Genomic DNA, 21,188 nt, shown 5'->3' on the forward strand with positions numbered 1-21,188 from the left:
GCTTGATGTTAAAGTCATATGACACAACCTAAGAATTATTATTTCATATGTTTGTTACTAAAAAATAACAAACATATCATATATCATATATAGGTGCCATTCATGAGGTAAAGTGCACTGTGAGCATGATTTCTGCAAAGAAAGAGGTAGTACACTCATGAGCTGAACCCACACGTAGAAGTTGAATTGTTGGACTTTTCTATTTGAGTTGTTTGATCAGCTAATAACATTATATTTCGTCCATATCATCTTCATAATGTACCTGCCTGATTAACGATCCAGATCTTTCACATCTGTGCCATCCACCCAGAACGTGTTTTGCTCACCGTTGAATTGCTACTCTCCGAAAAATTGTAGGTCCTGGTCATCCCAAAACCTACTGTTTTTTATGCAGAGGATTTCAAATACGTAGAGCCATATTTCAATGATCCAACCGTTTATGTGATTGGCCATACAATGTTCAGGAAACTGCGAAAATTTCACACATTGGAATATCTCAACCTTTTGTTCATTGAACTAATTTCCTTTGAATATGACCTATTTTCTGAACCATCATTTTTTTTTTCTCTGTTGATCTAACAGTAAAGATCCTCCGATCAAGGAAATTTTTAGTAAAGGCCCATCATCTATACATCACATCAGATCAACGATTCAGATCACAGGAACATGTAAAAAATAATGCGCGTTAGCGAACTCTATGTCACTCCATGTTATCTTCTGTGTGTTTTGTCAGTTAGACCGGATTCCGGGGCAGTTGGACTTGTAACATAAATGGGAGTTATTTAATGCTCCGGCTGCATACGAAGCTTGATACTCGGGCAGTTAGAAATTGTACACTTTGCATATATTAACTCAAAAATAAACTCAATGAATTGTGTAATAACCTACCTCTAAGTCACAACAGTACCCAAATCAGATTAGTTAGACAGTCCCAACCTCTGATTAGTGGACAGTTGCTTGTTGAAACAGCACCATTGGATATTTTTCATTTTCAACCGTCCCTTATATGTCCAACAATCAGACAGTCAGATAATCAAAATCATCTTTATTTTTGTTTTATGAATGGGACCTACACATTTGGAAAGTTTAGTTTAACTACATATAATACTGTATTCAGCATATGCAATTTCTTAGAAATCTCTAAGGGCCTGCGTATCATTCTTCACACTCGGGCAGAGTATCAAAGTTCTGCAATAAGGCCTTTACTTTACACACATGCAGTGAGAGATTACCTTGTGGAGGCAGATTATATCGAAAATCACACTGATCAAGCAATCCTAACCATCCGATTGATGTTTATCAAATGAATGGTTGAAAATAAATTAGTGAACGGCCCACATTATTCTACGATCAGATGGATGGTCCATCCACAAGTTGGTAGTTTTGTGGAGGTTGATCACGCGGATCAAACAATCCTAACCACCCGGTTGATGTTAATCAAATGGATGGCGAAAAAGTAAAGTAGTCAATGGAACACAGATGGTCACTACCAACCGATAAGTGTGTCTTTTTGTTATTGGCTCCATTTACAAGTGGGGCATATTGCTGATCAAGCAATCCTAAACATCCATTTGATTTTTATCAAATGGACGGTTAAAATTCAAAATAGGGAATGGCCCACATTCCAACGAAACTATGGTGTGTACGGTGGAAGAGTCATCACCATTTTTTAGGAAGTTAATGAACTATTAGAGAAGTCTAATAGCCTCTCACCTTTTGGTCTAACGCAGTCCATGGCACCACAGGCAGATGGACTGGTAGATGGTTAAAGGTGAGAAGGTTGCATTTAGAGGAAAAAGACAAAACCACATCATAATAATAAAAACGAAGGCTGAGAGAAATTCTTATACTATGGGATATGGATATGCACGTGGTCTCAATGAAATGAGATGGGGACTGAGATGGCTGTATATATATATAGAGAGATGGCTTTTCAATGCCTCGAGAAAACAAACCACAGTACATAACTCCCAACACACCATACTACATAACTCTCTCTCTCTCTCTCTCTGAAGAGTGATTTTGAGATTGGGATGAAATGGGTCGCTTTTCAAATGTGAGGAAAGGTTCTTGGACTGAAGAAGAAGACCTTCTACTCAAGAGATGCGTTGAGAAGTATGGAGAAGGGAAGTGGAGGCATGTTCCTGCAAGAGCGGGTAAGTGAACTTCTTCTTCATCTTTAACAACAAATCTCTCTCTCTCTCTCTCTCTCTCTCTCTCTCTCTCTCTCTCTCTCTCTCTCTCAGCTATTAATTACATAGGAAAAAAATAAAATAAACCATGATTAGTATATATCACAATATTTCAAAAGAAAATGAAAAATCTCGTTTTTCAATTGAAAAAAAAGAAACTATGATCGTTGTGGAGATATCTTGAAATAAACTCGAATAAATGTTTTTCTTTCATCAAACGATGCTTTGAAAATTTTCTTCTTCTGATTGATTTGGACCTTAATCACTAGATATGCTATGGTATTTTACCAACAAGACTTGAAGAATCATGGTTAATATATATCGCTCTACTTTAATAGAAAGAGAGAGAGAGAGAGAGAGAGAGAGAGAGAGAGAGAGAGAGAGAGAGAATTTTTGTTCTTCTCACAAAAGGAAAACAAGGATGATTTCTGTGAATTTGTGTTCTTCTCACAAAAGGAAAACAATAATAATTTCTGTTATTATTTGAAAATTACCTTAGATAACTGTGTTACGTTCATCAAATGATGTTTCAAAATTCTCCTTCCTTCGATTAGTTGAGCCACAGGTTAGAACCCAGATGACCATCAATAAGATTTTTGAAAATAAATAGAAATAAACATATTTCCTTGGCCGAAAGATGTTCGGGATTTTCCTCCTTAAGATTTACTACGAGGTTTGCTACCTTGCACTATATATCATATCATATTGTTATACTATAAATTGAGACCATAGCCATTTGATCTAGGGATATATTCTGATGATCCGAGCCATTTATATGATGGGCCTTACAGTGAATGGTGGATGCCTGAAAAACATACTCTCTTATTGGAATATTTCATCCCTTTGATCATTTACATATCCTTTGAATATGGGCCTTCTCCTTACCAGAGATTTGTGGGCAATTCATCAAAAGTTTAGAATGTTCTAATCTCAAAAAATTTTGAGGCAGGCACTATCAGCTATGTATCTAATCATATAAACTTTTCGACCACTTTACATGACCCCAGATCCAAAGGCTAGATTCCCGATTGCAGAAAGGTGCCCACTTTTTTCTTAAGCCTTTCAAGTACTGAGATTTAAAGCTTTTTTTTAATTTTTTCCTTGTTTTGTTAAATCCTACTGTGTATCTAATCATATTCTTTTCATCTTAACCCTGGACTCTTTAATGTTTCAATCTTTTCCTTCTTCCCTTAAAAAGCTCAAACAAAAGTCTTTTTTTTTTTTGGTTAGCTTTTTATTAAAAAAAAAAAAAAAAAAAAAAAAGATAATTACTTGAACAGAAGTCTTTTTCTTTGCCTCCTCTTCATGTGTTGAAATAGATACTCTTTCAAAGATTTATTGTAATTCTTAACTTTTTTTTCTTTTTGAATTTTAGTCGATAACTAATCAAACATAATTACTCAGCTAGCTATCTAGTCCTCTCTCTCTCTCTCTCTCTCTCTCTCTCTCTCTCTCTCTCTCTCTCTCTCTCCATTTCTAACTATACATGTACGTATCAAAGGTTTAGAATACCCAACCCACGATGAAGAACAACTGATACAAAAGTCAATCTGATCCACTCATCATGCAAGCAACGACACAAAATAAAGGACAGCCATTAATCCAACCAAAGTACGCTTACAGGTCACCCGATGAGAAGATCAGCCTTATTTTTTGCACTATATGTGATCTTTCTGGTGGATGAACCTTTTGGATGGGTTGGATGCAACACATGCATGATACTTTGGCAATTTTGAGCTAGTTGCACAGTGGTTTAGTGATCCACCTATTTTCAGGATATAGAGCTAACTAAACACGAATAAAACTAATTGAATAAGTCCCTAACAAGAGATATGGAATGGTTCACCTATTCAATGGTCAGTTGGGTTAAGTAACAAAATATAATTATCTATTAGAAAATAAACTATCATTAACAGTGTTATTTGTTTTTTAATTTGCAGGCCTAAATCGATGCCGCAAAAGCTGCAGGCTGAGATGGTTGAATTATCTTCGGCCCAACATCAAGAGAGGAGATTTTGCAGTTGATGAAGTTGATCTCATCATCAGGCTCCATAAGTTGTTGGGCAACAGGTCAGTACTGCTGTCCTTAGTTACTAGAAATTGCCAAAAAAACAAAAATACAAATAGACGAGAAATGATAATTTCGTAAATGCTAATGGGCCCTTACTATAGCTTTGGTAGACTCACAAGAGTTTCAACACTAAAGTCATGGGTTCAAGTAACCATTTTGGTGCATGCAGTGTGAGGGTGTGGGCATAAAAAAAAAAAAAATTTAAAAAGAAAAAAGAAAAAAAAAAAAAAAAACGTGGTAAATGCTAATATCTGACTTAGTTATCAATTTTTCAATCTCCATATGTGCGCTCGCACAGTGTTCAAGATTGAGACCTTTCATTAGCTGGGACCTATTGTGGTGGGCAAAATGCAAAAGCTCACATGTCAGAATTGGTTCAACTTTTTCTCTACGGTCATGTTTGGATACATATATTTTTATTTTTTCAGAGGTTTTATTTAGATAGCAAGTGAAAATTTTGAATTTGTCATATAATGATTATAATCATTTTTTTTTTCTTTTATAAAATTTTATTTAAATAATAAGTGAAAATTTCAAGTTTGTAAAATAATGATCACCAAGTTTCTTATGTTAGAGAATTTAAACTATGAAAAAGTGGCAAAGTTACTATGCAATGGAATTTTTTTCTTTTCTTTGCCATCCAAATATCTCTAATGAATAAGCAATTGAATAAGTGAAAAAAAAACCAAAAATAAAAAAATAAAAAAAATCATAAATGCTAATATCTGAGTCAGTTATCAATTGCTCAATCTCCATACACTTAGCATAGTGTACAAGATCGAGACATTTCATTAGTTGGGACCTAAAACGGTGGGCAATATGCAAAAGTTCACCTCTCAGATGATTTCTATCTATAGATTGGTTTGACTCTTTTTCGAATGTCATGTTTGGATATATGTATTATTACATTTTTAGAAGTTTCATTTGGATGTCAAATGAAAATCTCATATATATATATATATATATATATATATATATATATATATATATTATAGATTTTATTTAAATAATAAGTGAAAATCTCATTTGGTAAAACAATGGTTACCAAATTTCTTATGACGGAGAATTTAAACTATGAAAGAAAAAAATGCAAAAGTTCACTTGTCGGATGATTTCTATCTATAGATCGGTTTGACTTTATTTCTAATGTCATGTTTGGATATATGTTGGATATATGTATTATTACATTTTTAGAGGTTTTATTTGGATGTGAAATGAAAATCTCATATTTATTAAATAATGATTATGATATTTTTTTGTTACATTTATAGATTTTATTTAAATAAGAAGTGAAAATCTCTGTCGGTAAAACAATGGTTACCAAATTTCTTATGACGGAGAATTTAAACTAAAAAAAAAAAAAAAATGAAGCAAAAGTCACTATGCAATGGAATTTTTTTATTTCTTTGCTATCCAAACATCTCTAACTATCATCTCAATGGAAACCCTTTTCAACTTTGTCTTCTTCTATGAAATTAATGTTTTTCCAAACATTGGTGGAACCATGGTTTAAAAACACAAAAACTCGACTAAACTGGAATCTCAGTTGAGTTGAGTTGATTCAAATCAGTTCTTTCATAAATTTAATATTTAAAATTGTTAATAATATATATAAATAATTTCAAGTTATGCTATAACCCATCAGTCTATCAGGTTTGATTAATAATCACATCAACTGATTCGACCATAGAACTAATATTGGACCACCCCATCTTTCTACATCCGTGAGGTTTGCTAAAATACCTACTAATTAAAATATGGATGTGTCAGGACTAGCCATAAGAGATAAGGTCATGTTCGGTGATCTAGACCATTTACATGATAAGCCATACAGTGGATGAACCTCTCGTGAGGGAATATTTTTAAAATTGATAATTTAACTCTTTAACTTTGAATATGGACCGTCTCCCCAACCGTTGTTCTTGTGGCCCATTGTTGAGAAGTTCAAGTTCTTCAACTCTCCTAGATTTTTGAGGCAGCCACATTCATCCCTGTATCTCATCGGATCAACAAAGATCTTGACCCTTGATTAGGTGCAACACACCTTACCAATAAAAAATAACACTGATCAGATTATCCAATCTATTGACTGATGGCAATGATTGGTTGTAAGCATAAGTGATCCATAATCAGGCCCAATAAATGGATGGTTCAAATTATTGATAGGACCTACTTTTTAAGTCATCTTGAACACTCATTTTGTGGTCCACTTATCAGATGCTTCGAATTGTCTTATTGGTGCTATTTTTACATGATAGCCTATCGAATATACGTAGAGCCTAATGGATGGTTCAGATTGATCTATTGGACTGCCCAAGTGTTCCAATGCACTTATGAGCCACTGGATTTTTTTCCCCACTCAACTATGCTTGAAATGAGAGAGTTCTCAAAGCACTATATAAGTTATATTGCTCCTAGTTGCATTGAGACACTTAGTCCAGTCCATTGATCTAGACTGTTCATTAGGTTCCCCACACATTTCATAGTCTACCACGCAAACATACACTGATCAAACAAATATGAACCATTTAATCAATGGACTTTAATATGGATGGTCAAGATACTTCACACAAAAGTAAGTTCAATCAACAATCTGATCCATCTACTTGTTAGGGCATATGATGGATTGCTTATGATTCTAAAAGGTCTTTTTTGTTAGGTAATCACAACCTTCCCATCCATGGCTTTGAAAATGGATGTCTGTAAAAAATAAGGCTAAATTAAAATGGACTGGATCACCCAACCAATGATATTTTTGCATGATAGCCGATCAAATGTGTTCTGGACATAATGGACAGTTTAGATCATTCGAACGGACTGTCCACGTGACCCGATGCAACTAATAGCATGATAACTAATAGTTCTCTGAGCACTGGAGCATTTCTCTTCTAACGTATGTTCTAACACCTAACTAAATCATGCATTGTGTTTAGATGGTCTCTAATCGCAGGTAGAATCCCAGGAAGGACTGCAAATGATATTAAGAATTTCTGGAATTCTCATCTAAGCAAAAAGCTGAATGATGAGCACCGGGCCACCACGCCGAGTGTTCCGAATCCCGACCCTACGGAATCAGAGTGGATGAATGGCACAAATTCAACTGTGGAGCAAAATCAAAATGAAGGTGATGACTCATTTTGGAAGAACCTGTTGTTTGAGGTGGACGAGATGGAGTCGAATCTGAATCCAACGGTTAGGAATAGTGGGACACTTCTTGATGATGATACAGACATGTTTGTAAGGTTTGAGAGCTTCATTTCTGATATAGAACTGTGGGATGTATTGGGGAATGAATGCTTGGATCAAAATAATAACAGCTGTGCTTTTTGATATGAATAAGGTCTTTAAAAGGTAGGTTAATAGTATTGTGTTTTAGCTAATAAGTGGTGTTTTATCTAACATCAGGTTAGTAATAATGTTATGCTTGGCTCTTTTATAAGAAAATAAATGGGCCCCACTTATCTTGATGGCATCTTTTACTTTCATTATTCTTGATCGTCCATCATGTTGTAGTTCGTGTGCCCCACCAAGGGAGACTTGTATGATATGTGATAGGTTTTTAATTATGTGGGGTCCATTGTTTTGGCAATTCAGATTGCATGGACTATTGATTCCACCAGGGATGGACCTTGCCCCAACAATCTCCCAGATTGGAATGTCCAGCTACCAATCGTGGGATAATTTTCAGTTGAATGGTGATTGTTGGTGTGTTTCTCTTCATTAATCGTCTATATATGTATGCCACAAATTGAAAGGTGAAGATTGTCCTGATGAAAAGTTCTTTGATTTGGGAGCATGAATTTGGAACCCCCGGTATTTGAAACCCCCTGGATTTGAAATCCTTATATTGTGTTTGGCACCCTTGATTGGGAATCAACTTTAATACAAAAGTAGCTATCAATGATATATTTATAGGGGTTTGAATTTAATTACTTAATCAACTTTAATATCTCTAATAGTGACGTATGTAATATTTGACACAATGGTTGTAATAAGCCCGCTGAAATATATGCTTTGCCTGAAAATGATGAAATTTCAAGTCTTAGATGGGCTACAAGTATAAGATCATGTTTGAGTGATTGACCAGCAATTTTTAGTTGTTGATTTACATGAACAATGTTTGGACAATGCTGATCATCATATTAAAGTAATTATAGTGATGTAATTGATAATCTAATTGTTTTTTATATCATTAGTGGGTCATGTGCCCAATAGAATAATAATATGGTGACACATGTTACACATGCAACTATTGAAAGGATTTTCTGTAATCCAAGCTCTCACCTTGGATTTCAAATCCCCTCTTTCCCTTGGATTTGAAACCCCTAGTTACTTTATGCTGCCAAACAACTAGGGAATTTGAAATCTCCTCAAATCCCCCCAAATCCATGGTGCCAAATGACCCTAAGGTTGGACAAAAGAGACCAATGGTCTAGATTATTGGACCATGGCCCCACTTGTTAAAATTCAAAAGTTGCAAGTTCGGATGAAGGAAGCAGGTGATGCGATGCAATGTTGAAAAGCAATTCTCTTTGTTGGTAGAATTTCTCCAATGCAGAAGGTTTGCAGCGTGGTATTTGTGGTATACATACTACATTACGTGTGCAGAGCATAATAATGCATTAATTCAAAAGACGTCGTGGAATGCTTTATATTTCCTCCAACCACTACAAGAAAGTTAGCATTTACCGGTGGTCAAAACTGCCGGTAAAGACATAAAAAAACCGTTGGTAAAACCTTTCTCAACGATCAAGTAAGCACTGGTAAAAGCAGTGTTGGAAAAGGCTTTACCGGCAGTCAGCATGCTTTATTGGCATTTGTGCTGGTCGCCACTATAATGTAAACTTTTACCGGCACTTTTACGAGCCCAGGAAAATCCCTAAAAAGCACCGGTAAATGTCTCTCAAAGTGCTGGTAAAAGTCAGCTGAAGCACAATATTAAGTTTTTGAAGCGTTGGGAAAATGTGCAAATCCTTTATTTTTGTTTTTACATATTTAAAATGTAAAATATAATATTACAAAATACAATTAAAAATTGAATATTAATATGAAATAAAAATTGTATTACTTTACAATAAAAAAAATATATAATATTTACAATATAGTATAATATTGCACATTATGGATCGCTCACTACCACATTCATAGTTTTCTTTCGGCTGCTTTCGCTTAAGAGCTGGAATCCCATTGTATACAGACATCAGAGGCCAATATTGCAGCGAAACAGATACAATATTCCAGAGTGCTAAAGTCACTGCTGATGCTTGCAGTGATACAAAGCTGATAATGAAGCCAGTGACAACTGGAGCAAATAGCTTGCAGGTTAGATAAATCCATCAGATAACTGAATTCATCTTTGAAATCACCACAACCCTGCAATTTCAGATGTAATTTCAATCACATGGATAAAGCTAGAACAAATTACAATTAACATTCTCTTAGGAGGGCCATATGATCTGCATGAAAACAAGAAGATGGATCTACTACAAAGCTTTGTAGGTTAAGCTTGATCTGCAACATGATGTGTGCATAGTATTGGAACCATCTGCATCCACTCATGTTTTTTTTCTTGGCAGCCAAGATCAGGACCACACACAATGCAGGTGGGCCACGCCACAGAACATTTGGGATGGGGACGCCAACTATTAAAAACATTCCAGATTGTGTCTAGGGCCTACTGTGTTTTTCATATACCATCCAATCAGTTCAGGAGATGCACCACAGCAGGATGAATGGAAAGTAAAAAATGAGGCAGTACCAACACTCAGGTGGGCCACACCACGTATTTAAAGGTTTTAGGTATGAGGGCACGTGAGGTGAAGGTGACAGATGAATAAGATATCAAGCACACATCATAGTGGGCCCCACATATCATGTTGTAGGTTAAGCTTAGCCTACAAAGCTCTGTAGAGTATCCATCCTAAAACAATGGACATTAAAAAGAGTTTCCAGTGATCTGCTCTAAACATACACATGTGCCTACCTGACATGGGAAAGGGCTTGATGTATGACTCAGATGTCCCACACAGGTTGGCATATGTGGACACATCTAGAGGTTCACGTGGGCTTGATATAGTATAAATATAATACAAGAGATGCATCTTATGATTAGGTGGGCCATTAATTACCATTCTTGTTCTATCAAGATAGTCCCAGTGAGACTTGAAAGCACACCAATGGCTCCGTAAACATTGATTAAAATGACAAGTGATATAAACACAACGAAATGCGATGATTTCAAAGCATGGTAGATCAATAGTGCAGTCACCGTGCCTCCAGCAATCATGAATGATAGATTTTGGGCTAACAACCATGTTCGAAGAACCTACAATTAAAATGGCTAAAACGTAAGCTTTATGTATCCATGCTTCAATCTTCAGTAGATAACAATTACATACGTCTATGTTCTTCTTTGTTTTCTTATTTGAGTTGGTAGTTGGTACTTGAAATAAGTAACTCAGTGACACCAATAATGTTTTACAAGATTTTGTGATATGGCTAAAATCGTGTATGACAGTCCAATGAAAATGGTACCAAACTTCAACAAAATCAGGATGCAACAATTTAATCATGCATAGACATTTATGACCGTGCATTTCCATTTACAGACAAGTTACCACTTACAAGATGCAATAAAGGCACAACCAAGATTTGCAGTACCTGCATATATTTCTAGAAGCCAAAGGAAATAAAGTATGAAACATGGATTCACTTGTGTATGGCAGTTACACTCATACACTAAGCATCTGGGTACATGGGAAGTGTCAACTGATCAGACAGAGAAATACCTTATCGTCTGTTAGAATCCCAACAGCATAGCTAGTTACATATGGCGCCTTGGATGATGTCAACTTCTTGAAAAGCAGAAACGACAGACACATTCAGTTATATTTCGAAGTCAATTTTCATATTTTAAGTGGTACTATTCATATCCACATTGCACTGAAATGAAAGTATGAATCATTTCCTCCCAATGACCCTAAAAGCTCTGCACAAATATAAGCACAACAACAAATAATGGACAACAGCATATGGGTCACTAATACCATTATCCTCATCAATGATGCATGAGGAGATATGATATTGTGAAAAAAAAAAAAAAAAACTGACGGTTTGTCTGTTAGGGTTCCAGATTGTAGATCAACGGTAGGCATTCTTCACTTTGACAATGAGGTCTCAGGTTTGAGCCTAGCTTACGTATCAAAAAAAAAGTTATGTTCTGTTGCCCCTAAAAGAAACAACTTTTTGAAATGAGCAATGTGGGCAGTCTCATAAATAGAAAAAGTATGTTGAAGAGGAAATAGAACCACTGTTACAACATACAGAGTACCAATGATGATTGGTTCTAGTAGAAACAAAGGACATCACCAAGGGCCTGCACTGATCACAAGGTAATACCAAAAAGGAAGGCATCCAACGAATTTGTAAAATAAAAAATGTCCACATAATGACTTCTACTACCATGCTAAATTATCAAACCCGCATAATTGCAATGCTTTCTTCTTTTATTTCCTAATGGAATATGAATAGTAAGAAAGGAATAGATACAAACGTTATGATTGGACATCTCAAGACACCTCAAATACAAAATGTGTTCATCACTCAAAAGTTCTCTTGAGAATTCTATTTTTTTATTTTAATATAAAAGAGTTCTCTTGAGAATTCTATTTCACTGAGGATAAGATATAAAGAACAGGGATATTACTCACCTCCATAGAAATTGGCATGGGCATTGGACCATCCACCTCTAGAGCCATGAACGGACCTGAACAAGGAGAGAAGGGCTAGCAGAGAAATCCCACGAAGAGAGAGAGAGAGAGAGAGAGAGAGAGAGAGAGAGAGAGAGAGAGAGAGAGAGAGAGACAGAGAGAGACAGAGAGAGAGAGAGAGAGAGAGAGAGAGAGATGGAGAATTTTGGGCTTACTCAAAATTTGGATTGAGATAGTAGAGGAATAAAAGAAGATGAGATGAGGAAGGTGGCTTACTCAAAATTTGGATTGAGATAGTAGAGGAATAAAAGAAGATGAGATGAGGAAGGTGGGAGGAAACTCTATCAATCTTAGCAGTATAAACAAAATGGATGGTAAATGGATGGTCAAGATTCATTAAAGCAAAAGATTTCTAATTATCAATCTAGGCCATCCATCACTTGAACCCACCTTAAATTGTCTATTTCTACCTACATAGGCAATCAAATCCACAAGGATGGATACAAAGTTGAGAAATGATCCAGTGGGGCTATTGCACAAAAAGTTGCAGCTAGTTGCATTTGGACTTTTGGTATCAGCATCTGGTATCTCGACCATCCATTAGGTGGAATTCACTCTTGAAAAAAAAAAAAAACCCATTAAATATATTTTGAAAATACCTAATGGAAGGGAAGAGATACCCTTTAACTTTTGCAGAAATAACTTCAATATCCACAAATATATATATATATATATATATATATTTATATATATATATATATATATATATATATATATATATATATATATATATATATATAATGAGAGAGAGAGAGAGAGAGAGAGAGAAAGAGAGAGAGAGAGAGAGAGGCATGCTCACCTACGCACACAAGTCATGGACGTCTAATTTGAATGGTCCATGTGATGCAGAATCCCATAAAACCCCAAGGGACAAATTTTCACCTTGATGTAAAATTCTGGTGGCCATAGCAAAGAGAAATGCAAATTGACGGAGGAAACTGTTTTCATTTTTCATGGCCCACCAAAGTTTTGGATCAAAGTAAAAATTGGGCCTGGGGGGTTTCATGGGGTGCTGCTTCACGTGGACCGTTCAGATTTTGGAGTCACATCACGTATGATGAGTTCTCCAAAAAGTTCAAATGAGTTCCATGCGAACTAGTGCACAGCTGAGCACATGCATGCATGCATGTATGTATGTATATACATGCATGCATGCATACAAACATACATATATACATACTTGTGTACATGCATGCATGCATGCATACATACATAAATACATACTTGTGCTGACATAAACTCAATTTAGTCTATTGACTTAACCTGGTCAAGCTTTTAACTCTAGATAGACAGGGCTCAATGTTTACTAGTCTAAACTCAATTAGTATGCCAACCAAAGTGTTGCCCAGGTTTGAGCCAGTAGCTGAATGGTAGACAAGTTGTTTCAACATTGAGGTCTTCACTCTTCAGTTCAAGCCCATGTTAGTTATCAAGAGAAATATCAAAAGAAACAAAAAAAAAAAAAAAGAGCATTGCCACATGCATACAGCAGTTACAATAAATCCACAGACCACAAAGACCCAAGGACTCACCCAAGCCCCACGAATCAATCGCCCATGGTGGAGACTTTCTAATTGTTGCCCAGTTGGACTTTAGCAACTCCGTTGGTTTGTTTGGTGCTCCTAGCCATTCGAATCAATGCATGAAACATTCTTGTGTGAGAAATCATCCGATTAACTCAAGCAACACTAGTCTGCCTCAAAAACAGTTTTGAAATTCCATTACTGGTCACAGAACCCAAAAAAGTGAATAGCAAGCCAAAAAGCTCTGCATACTACTAAAAAACCAGCTGGTAGTTTCATAATGGAAACATATTCACAGAGTGATGGTAGTGGTGGTCGTGGTGGCAGTAGTGGTAGTGGTAGTAGTAGCTCAGCAGCAGCAGCAGCCATAATAACAATAGGATGAGGTCAACAAGTGAAATAGATGTTCATATCACACTAAATGCATATAACGCATGAAATCCTACCTACATAAACAATTGAAGGAAACAAAAATCATACTCCAAGACCATAATGGGCAGTGAACAGCCTTGCTTTGAAATTGGGTAACCTTGTTTTGAAATTCAGAACCAGTAGTTAGGCAATAATGCACTTATAGAATGTCTCCAATAGCTTTGCCAACTTCAACTGCTCTAAGGAGTAGTTAATAAACTCTAAAAGATTGAAAATCCATTATGTCCTTACACAAATGTGTGAGTCCTGAAACATAGCAAATATCAAACTGGTCCTAGCATTTTTTTTTAGGTATGTTCGAACTGTGCTTTGACATAATGAGTACATTGGGAAATAACCCACTTCCAAAATACCCACCAATATAGCTTCTCCAATTTTACAAATTATAAAGATAAGTCATTAGAATTTTGAGAAACAAAACTACATGAGATTACTTCAGGATCATTTGAATTGGGGGCATCTAGATGCGCTGGATATTTCAATTACCAGGTATTGCAATGCTTGGATGTTGTTAACTGCTGGCAATTATAATTTCTTTGTTTGGACAACTTCCTGTAGTAGGCATTGTGATTCGTGGAAATTTTACTGCATGTGTTTGGTTGGCTTACAAGTTGGGAATCACGTGTGGTGTACATTATATAAGAAGCATCCAAGTTTGCCTTCAAATCGTGATATACTTTGACACCCATCTTTATGGCTTCCTTGAAAGTGGATGCCCCAACAGGAAGGAACATAAACTCCTATAAAATAAAAAATAAAAAAGATACACAGTCGAACAGATTGTCATTTTCACAACAACACTTCTCATAACATATTGTTTGCTTCAACCATACCTGCATTGCCAGCTTATTGCCTGCTTGTGATCCTCCATTGATGGCATTAAATGCAGGCACAGGCAGAACTAGAGTTTTGTTCCCAACAAGGTTCACAATGTGCAGCATGACAGAGAGTGCGACTTAACAAACATACCATCTAGCAGAGGCTGTGCCAAATGGAGAGAAGATAATCAGTTCCTATACCTGGTAAAGAGGGAACTTTTTCACACTAGCACCTGCTTTACAGACAGCAAGTGATACTGCCAATATAGCATTACCACCAAGCTGACCATATTAACACAACAACAAGAGCATATCAGATACATTTTTGCAGCATCACATGCAAAATTAACACAAAACTAATACAACAAACATCAATATTTGAGGAACAACCATGATACCTTCTGCTTGCACCAGCCCCACTCATTAACTATTCCATCAAGTTGTTGTATCATTAAGTTATCAATACCAGTTTGCTCAGTTGGGTCCTGTAAAGATAACATAAGCATATTTACAAGTCATTTTAGGGCACATTAACAATTGGAACCCTACATAGAGTCAGAAGTAGGTTCATGACTCACGAGCCCAGATACTAACTGCTTCCCAAATGCAGTTGGCTTTTGCTTTGCAAAGTGGCCAAACTTATTCGAAAGGAATTCCCTTATCAGTTCTGGATCCATGATGTTTACCCTAGGATTTGTTCCAAACCATGTGACTTGGAAACTGGCGTTGATAACTTCACCAGGCAAAACTTGCAGAGTCATATATAGGTGACTGAAGCAAAACTTCAGGTGCTCGGTAACTGACAAGTCCGCAATTCAATATATATGCTAATGAGGATCTTAATGCAGGACAAGAAAATGACTAAAGTAACCTCCATACCCACCAGCGAGTGGAGACATATTCAGTATATGGCAGCCTATGCTGTGTAATCTTTTGAAAGCAGCCTATCAATACTGCTCTGGTTTGGGTTTTCATTTGATTTTTTATTTCTTTTTTATTTTATAAAAACCTTCTCATCTCTAGGGATGTGTAATGGAAAGAATCAATAAGATGAACATCTGTCCCATTAGAAGTGTTTACTGATGGTTTCCCTCGCCTTACATATTCCCAATTGCCCAGGTGATAGTGAAAAATGCATAAACCCCACCATCTTGCTGATCTGAACAAAATCATTTATGATTCCATGTGAAAGATGAAGGCAGAGAATGGAGCTAAAGGCGTTTGCAAACCGGTTATATCTGAGCTGTGAACTTTGACGGTTACTGCTTATAGTGAACACAGGAACATATTTTCAGATGGTCTGAAGAAAATCCCTAGTAATCTGCCTCAAGCAGCCAATCATGGTTTTTTTTTTTCCAGTCGAATGTGGTCTGTTGTTGTACCTCTTCTTGTCAGTACAGTCATAGGCGTGTTGGTATCGTTTTATCCAAGATATTTTTGGTACATGGTGCATCCATGGTTAGGCCCATTTAGATACCACCAAATAATTTACTTTTTCTACTTAACAGCAGTAGATAAGTAACTTATTTCAGATAAGTAAGTTTGGTTTATGATTAGTTATAAGTAACCTTTTTACTTAAAATTACTTAATCACTTCAGTTAATTTCTTTTAGCTTTCTACTTTTCAAAAGTTGCTGAAGAGAGGCATAGGAGATGAAAGAGAGGAGATGCTGATAAGTAGGTTGTTTACCAAACTTACTTAACTTCTTAGTAAGTAGAAACTAAGATAAGTTACTCATGGCATAAAAATCTATAGCATTTTCAATGGATAAATTCGAAAAAAGTAAGAACTGATCACCTAAAACCAGTTGTAGGTTAACCTACATGCCATTCTTCAAGTGCTTTAGATTGAAAGTATTGTTTGGTTGCACCAAATGTCATGAAAATTTGCAACACTGTAGACTGATGAATCATGAATTTCACAATGTTTGGTGCAACCAAACAAACCCCTAAAAAAATCATTTTTTTTTTTCCAAAAAATTATTAAGTAAAAGAAGAAAAATGACAAATGCAGGTTGAAGTAATAACTTAATGCAGTCAGTATCAGATAACAATGCAGGCTTGTCCCAATCAAAGGTTTAACCTGATCAAGAAGGGATTCAAGTTAATAAACTGTTATCTCAATGCCGAATATGCATTGAAGTGAATCTGATCATGCATCATGGGTTAAGACATAAGAGTAAGAAGTGGAAGATAATTTAAGTCTAAAAGATTTGACGTATTTGTGCAACTGGTATGGCTGCAATAACAACACCATCAGGCTTGAGCTCTGCAGGCTGACCATGGAAAGAAAAATTTTCAACTTTATCCTGTAATTCCGTAGGTACTGCAAAGCCCTGCAACATCAAGTTGCAACTGCCAGCCTAGGACAAGAATGGGAAGCAACATGATCAGCTTGTAATTGATTAAAAATGAATTCAAATTACTGTAGTAATAGGTTGGAACATTGCCAAACCAGGATCACTGAATTGTGGGCCCAACTTGTGCAAACTATATGCCCAATGTCAACAGCAAGTTCTGTTCTTGTTACCAAAACTCTAGAAACTACAACATTGAAGCATGCAAATATGCAGGTAAGCATAGCAAACATGTCTAGTGATCTTCCAGCCGGCCCCCACATGGATAGGTTATATACCCCAAAACCCAAGGGGCATCAACCGTCTGATCAGCAGCCCATGAAAGGTGTGGCTACTGCAGTTTTCTGCATTCAACCAGCAAAAAATCACAGAAGCCGTATGGTAAGAGTTTCCGATCACTGAGATTTTCAGCCTATACTCAATCGACACAGCGGCCCACCGGACCAACAAATCCGATCACGAGTCATGTATGCTAAGCATGCCACGAGGAAGTAACTGCATAGAACTTCTGTGGAAATAAATGCACAATGATTTTTTTGGGGGTTTTACCTCCAACGAAGAGCTTCGAAGTGATTCCTCATGAAAATATGAGATGGTGAGAAAGGGATTGGATTTTAGGGCTATGGCTTTCGTTGCAGCATCCCAACATGAGACGAGAGATTGATTTAAATGCCGCCATTAGAGATAGAGAGAGAGTCGGGGCAGGGAGAAGGAGTGATGTGGGTGGAGAGAGGCAGAGAGTCGGGGGCGGGGACAGAGTTGTCGAAAATGTAGGTTAGGGTTCTGTAACTTGTATTTATATGGATTATTTGTCGGCGCCCGGTTTTCGTTAGTGCCAGCAAAGGATCCCCTCCAGCATCGGCTTTGCTATGTTATCTTGTAGTGAACATGTAATTCCTTCCACCACCACCATTTACAAGAAGAAAGATTACACGCTCCCATTGCTGCACATGAGATTGCTACCTAGGTAATCAAATCAATATAATGATTGGTTTATGATACATAAAAAATGTGACTACCTTAGCTCGTTTGCAATAAATTCACAATTGTGGATAAAACGATGCCAAGAAGATGGGAATCCTCAACTGGCTTCAACTCACGTCATTAGAGACTATAAAAATCAAATCTACTAAAAATTTCTAGGATATATTTTTAGACTTCCTTAAAGCAAAAGAAACCTTAAATACAGTAATCATTTAGTATTTCTAATTTTAACAATCCTTTTTAAGAAAATATTAAAAATGTCAAAATTTTCCCTTAATTTCTTTACAACTATGCACGACTTGAATAAATTGACTATAACTCATTCAAACTGCAAGAGAGTTACATGATCTTAAGCTCATTTGAAAGCTAACTTATAAGATTTCAAGCCTGATAAGTTAACATCATTTGATACCCCAAAGTTGAGCTGAGGAAGTAAATAGCAAAGGCAGCTTGTTGTCAAAGATAAATAATCTAAGTATGGAAACTAGCTAAACAAACCAGGTAGTCTTGCTCAAGAAGGAACTCTATGCACAACCATGAAGATAGGACCAATTGTTAATATATGGAAAAAGAAAGATATCATCGTAGCGTTTGTGTGTGGGAAATGGTACTATGAGGTCGATCTCATGGGAAGGTCGAGCTGTGTGGGCCCCACCGTGATGTGTCAAACATCAACACCATGCATTTTATGGGTCCCCTTTAGGTGATGGGATATCCCAAAAATCATCCGTACACTGTACTCAGGTGGGCCATACCATCTACAACCATGTGAAGACATGCCTAAAATATATAAAAGCACTTTGTGAGGCCCTCCTGAGTTTTGGATGCAGCTGAAACTTGGTCTAACCCTTCTTCCAAGTGGGACACACACAATGAATGGGCTAGATTTGTGAACCACATCTCGGTGGGCCCAATAAATGATTATAAACCCACATACAAAAGTTGAGAGGGGTTATCCTCCCATTAAAACATTCATAATCATTTTTTGGGCCCATCGAGATGCCGTTCACAAATCCAGCCCATCCATTATGTGTGTGCCACTTGGATGAGGGGTGAGACCAAGTTTTAAACGCATCCAAATTTCACGTGGGCCCCACCATGTGCTTTTATATGCTTTAGGCATGTCTTCATATGATTTTAGATGGTATGGCCACCCGAGTTCCGTGTATGACTGATTTTTGGGATATCCCATAATTTAAAGGCGACCCATCAAATGCACGGTGTTGATGTTCAACACGCATCATGGTGGGGCCCACACAGCTCGACCTCATGGGAAGTTTCGTGCAAATTTTTTTGAGAACTCCTCGTACATGATGTGACTCCAAAATCTGAATGGTCCACGTGAAGTAGCACCTCATGAAACCCCCCAGACCCAATTTTTAGGTTGATCCAAAACTTTGGTGGTCCATGAAAAATGAAAACAATTTCCTCCCTTGATTTGCATTTCACTTTGCTATGGCCCAGCAGAATTTTAGATCAGGGTGAAAATTTGTCCCTTGGTGTTTCATGGGATTCCGCATCACATGGACCATTCAGATTAGACGCTCATGACATGGGTGCAAAGGTGCATACATGCTTAGGTGAGCATGACTCTCTCTCTCTCTCTCTCTCTATATATATATATATATAGTGTGTATATCTTTATACAAACCCTATTAAGATTAACAATAGATATACTAAAATCATTGAAAATTTCTTCAAATCTCTTGTATCCTCTGAGGTTATCATGATATCAAAGCAGTTCTTGTGAGCCATTGTTCATTGATTTTTATTTTTTTGTTGTCCTAATTATTGTGGCCTTACAAATAATGTAACAGTCTCTATCACCACCATTGTGAAAAACCATACCTCATACAGAACCCTCCGTCCAGAGATCACTCCTGCATTTAGTTTGCACCATCTCTGCCCAAATTCGGGAAATCCCATCGACGCCCTCATTGCCCTCTCATACCAACCCCAATCCTAAATCTTGGCCCTGTCCACATCCTTTTTTTTCTGGCAGGGTTTCCATCCCTATCTTTATCCACCACCCTACCTACGCTCAAACCCCAAACTCCACAGCCCCCACATTCCCTCAGACCCAAAACCCTAAACTTGAATGAGCACCTTGTCGTTGGAAACCTCTGTTTCTCCATTATTCTCAGAGATCTATTTTACTGGTATTCTTCGATGGAGATCCTGATTGGAATCCGGTGGTCCAGTTGCTTCCAGCAACGTGCGATAGCCCCAGAGTTCACCATTTTGCTTTCAGATCTCTTCTACTGTCGTGACATTTCTATCTGTAATTTGCTTCTCTAATTAACGATTTTCCTTCGTCGGATAGCTACTTTTCCCTGACAGAGCCCTAGACCCTATCTATACTAGATTCGATACATCTATTGGTTAACGCAACCCTCTGTTGATGCTGCTTCCCTGATTATTGTCCGTTACTGCATTGTCCGCACGACAACATCATTGCCACGTGCAGCATCTCTCATCAATCTCCTCACTAGCCACGTTCACCATCAGCAAGAAAATCTCGTTAAGCCCGGGAAATGGATTCCCTGCCTTGTGATCAATCACAACCCTCTTACTTTGGGTATGCTATCCTTTAAGGCCATTAGAAGTAGGGGGGTGCACACGGTTCGGTTTGTTTTGGGTGCACACGGTTCAGTTTTGAGAATTTTCTTAAAGGCCACTGATTATGGGGTATAATTGATGGAACTGACTCCGTGCTTACAATGAACAAACCTAAAAAACTTTTTGAGTTGTAAGCGTAGAATGACAAATTATTACATGCATATAACATAAATAACATATTATTTGGTCCCACCTAAGGTAGGTTCGGTCCGACCGAAAAATACCAAAAAGTCTAGTAAAAAACAATCATTTTCAGAGTTAATATGGCTTTACTGCTAGGTGAGACCGAAGTGATGTTTGGTGCCACCGAAGGTACGTTCAGTATGACCTAAAAGAGATAGAGAGTTCAAACATATTTCAGAAAAATTCGGCTACAACTGAGAGTTAATTCGGTTAAACCCTAGTGCGACTGAAGGCCTACTT

The 21,188-nt window shown here is 37.0% G+C and overlaps 3 protein-coding genes across 6 annotated transcripts; 1 reads left to right on the forward strand and 2 right to left on the reverse strand.

The window, feature by feature from the left end:
• The first annotated feature begins 1,936 nt into the window (after nt 1-1,936).
• Nucleotides 1,937-7,595, forward strand: LOC131221103 (transcription factor MYB114-like). The gene is made up of 3 exons (XM_058216218.1): nt 1,937-2,156; nt 4,133-4,262; nt 7,197-7,595. Exons 1-3 carry the CDS (start codon nt 2,039-2,041, stop codon nt 7,591-7,593), a joined length of 645 nt encoding a protein of 214 aa, XP_058072201.1. The 5' UTR covers nt 1,937-2,038; the 3' UTR covers nt 7,594-7,595.
• Nucleotides 7,596-9,291: 1,696 nt separating this feature from the next.
• On the reverse strand, nt 9,292-13,697 carry LOC131221104 (uncharacterized). 3 transcript variants are annotated; one of them, XR_009158985.1, is made up of 4 exons: nt 13,565-13,697; nt 11,052-11,117; nt 10,392-10,588; nt 9,292-9,636 (listed from the first exon to the last, which is right to left on the reverse strand). XR_009158985.1 is itself a non-coding variant. In XM_058216219.1 (2 exons), the coding sequence occupies exons 1-2, from the start codon at nt 10,863-10,865 to the stop codon at nt 9,433-9,435; spliced, it is 678 nt and encodes a 225-aa protein (XP_058072202.1). In that variant the 5' UTR covers nt 10,866-11,018; the 3' UTR covers nt 9,292-9,432. The 3 variants fall into 3 exon arrangements, 1 of the variants encoding a protein (XP_058072202.1); XR_009158984.1 differs by lacking the exon at nt 10,392-10,588; XM_058216219.1 differs by lacking the exons at nt 11,052-11,117; nt 13,565-13,697 and having other exon boundaries at nt 10,392-11,018.
• Nucleotides 13,698-13,786: 89 nt separating this feature from the next.
• LOC131221105 (enolase 1-like) lies at nt 13,787-20,874 on the reverse strand. 2 transcript variants are annotated; one of them, XM_058216222.1, is made up of 4 exons: nt 19,995-20,874; nt 15,384-15,604; nt 15,204-15,290; nt 13,787-15,087 (listed from the first exon to the last, which is right to left on the reverse strand). In XM_058216222.1, exons 2-4 carry the CDS (start codon nt 15,564-15,566, stop codon nt 15,001-15,003), a joined length of 357 nt encoding a protein of 118 aa, XP_058072205.1. In that variant the 5' UTR covers nt 15,567-15,604; nt 19,995-20,874; the 3' UTR covers nt 13,787-15,000. The 2 variants fall into 2 exon arrangements, with proteins under 2 accessions (XP_058072205.1, XP_058072203.1); XM_058216220.1 differs by lacking the exon at nt 19,995-20,874 and having other exon boundaries at nt 15,384-16,815.
• Between the last annotated feature and the right edge of the window lie 314 nt (nt 20,875-21,188).

The sequence above is a fragment of the Magnolia sinica genome, chromosome 12 (genome assembly GCF_029962835.1).
Source record: "Magnolia sinica isolate HGM2019 chromosome 12, MsV1, whole genome shotgun sequence".
Classification (NCBI taxonomy): Eukaryota; Viridiplantae; Streptophyta; class Magnoliopsida; order Magnoliales; family Magnoliaceae; genus Magnolia; species Magnolia sinica.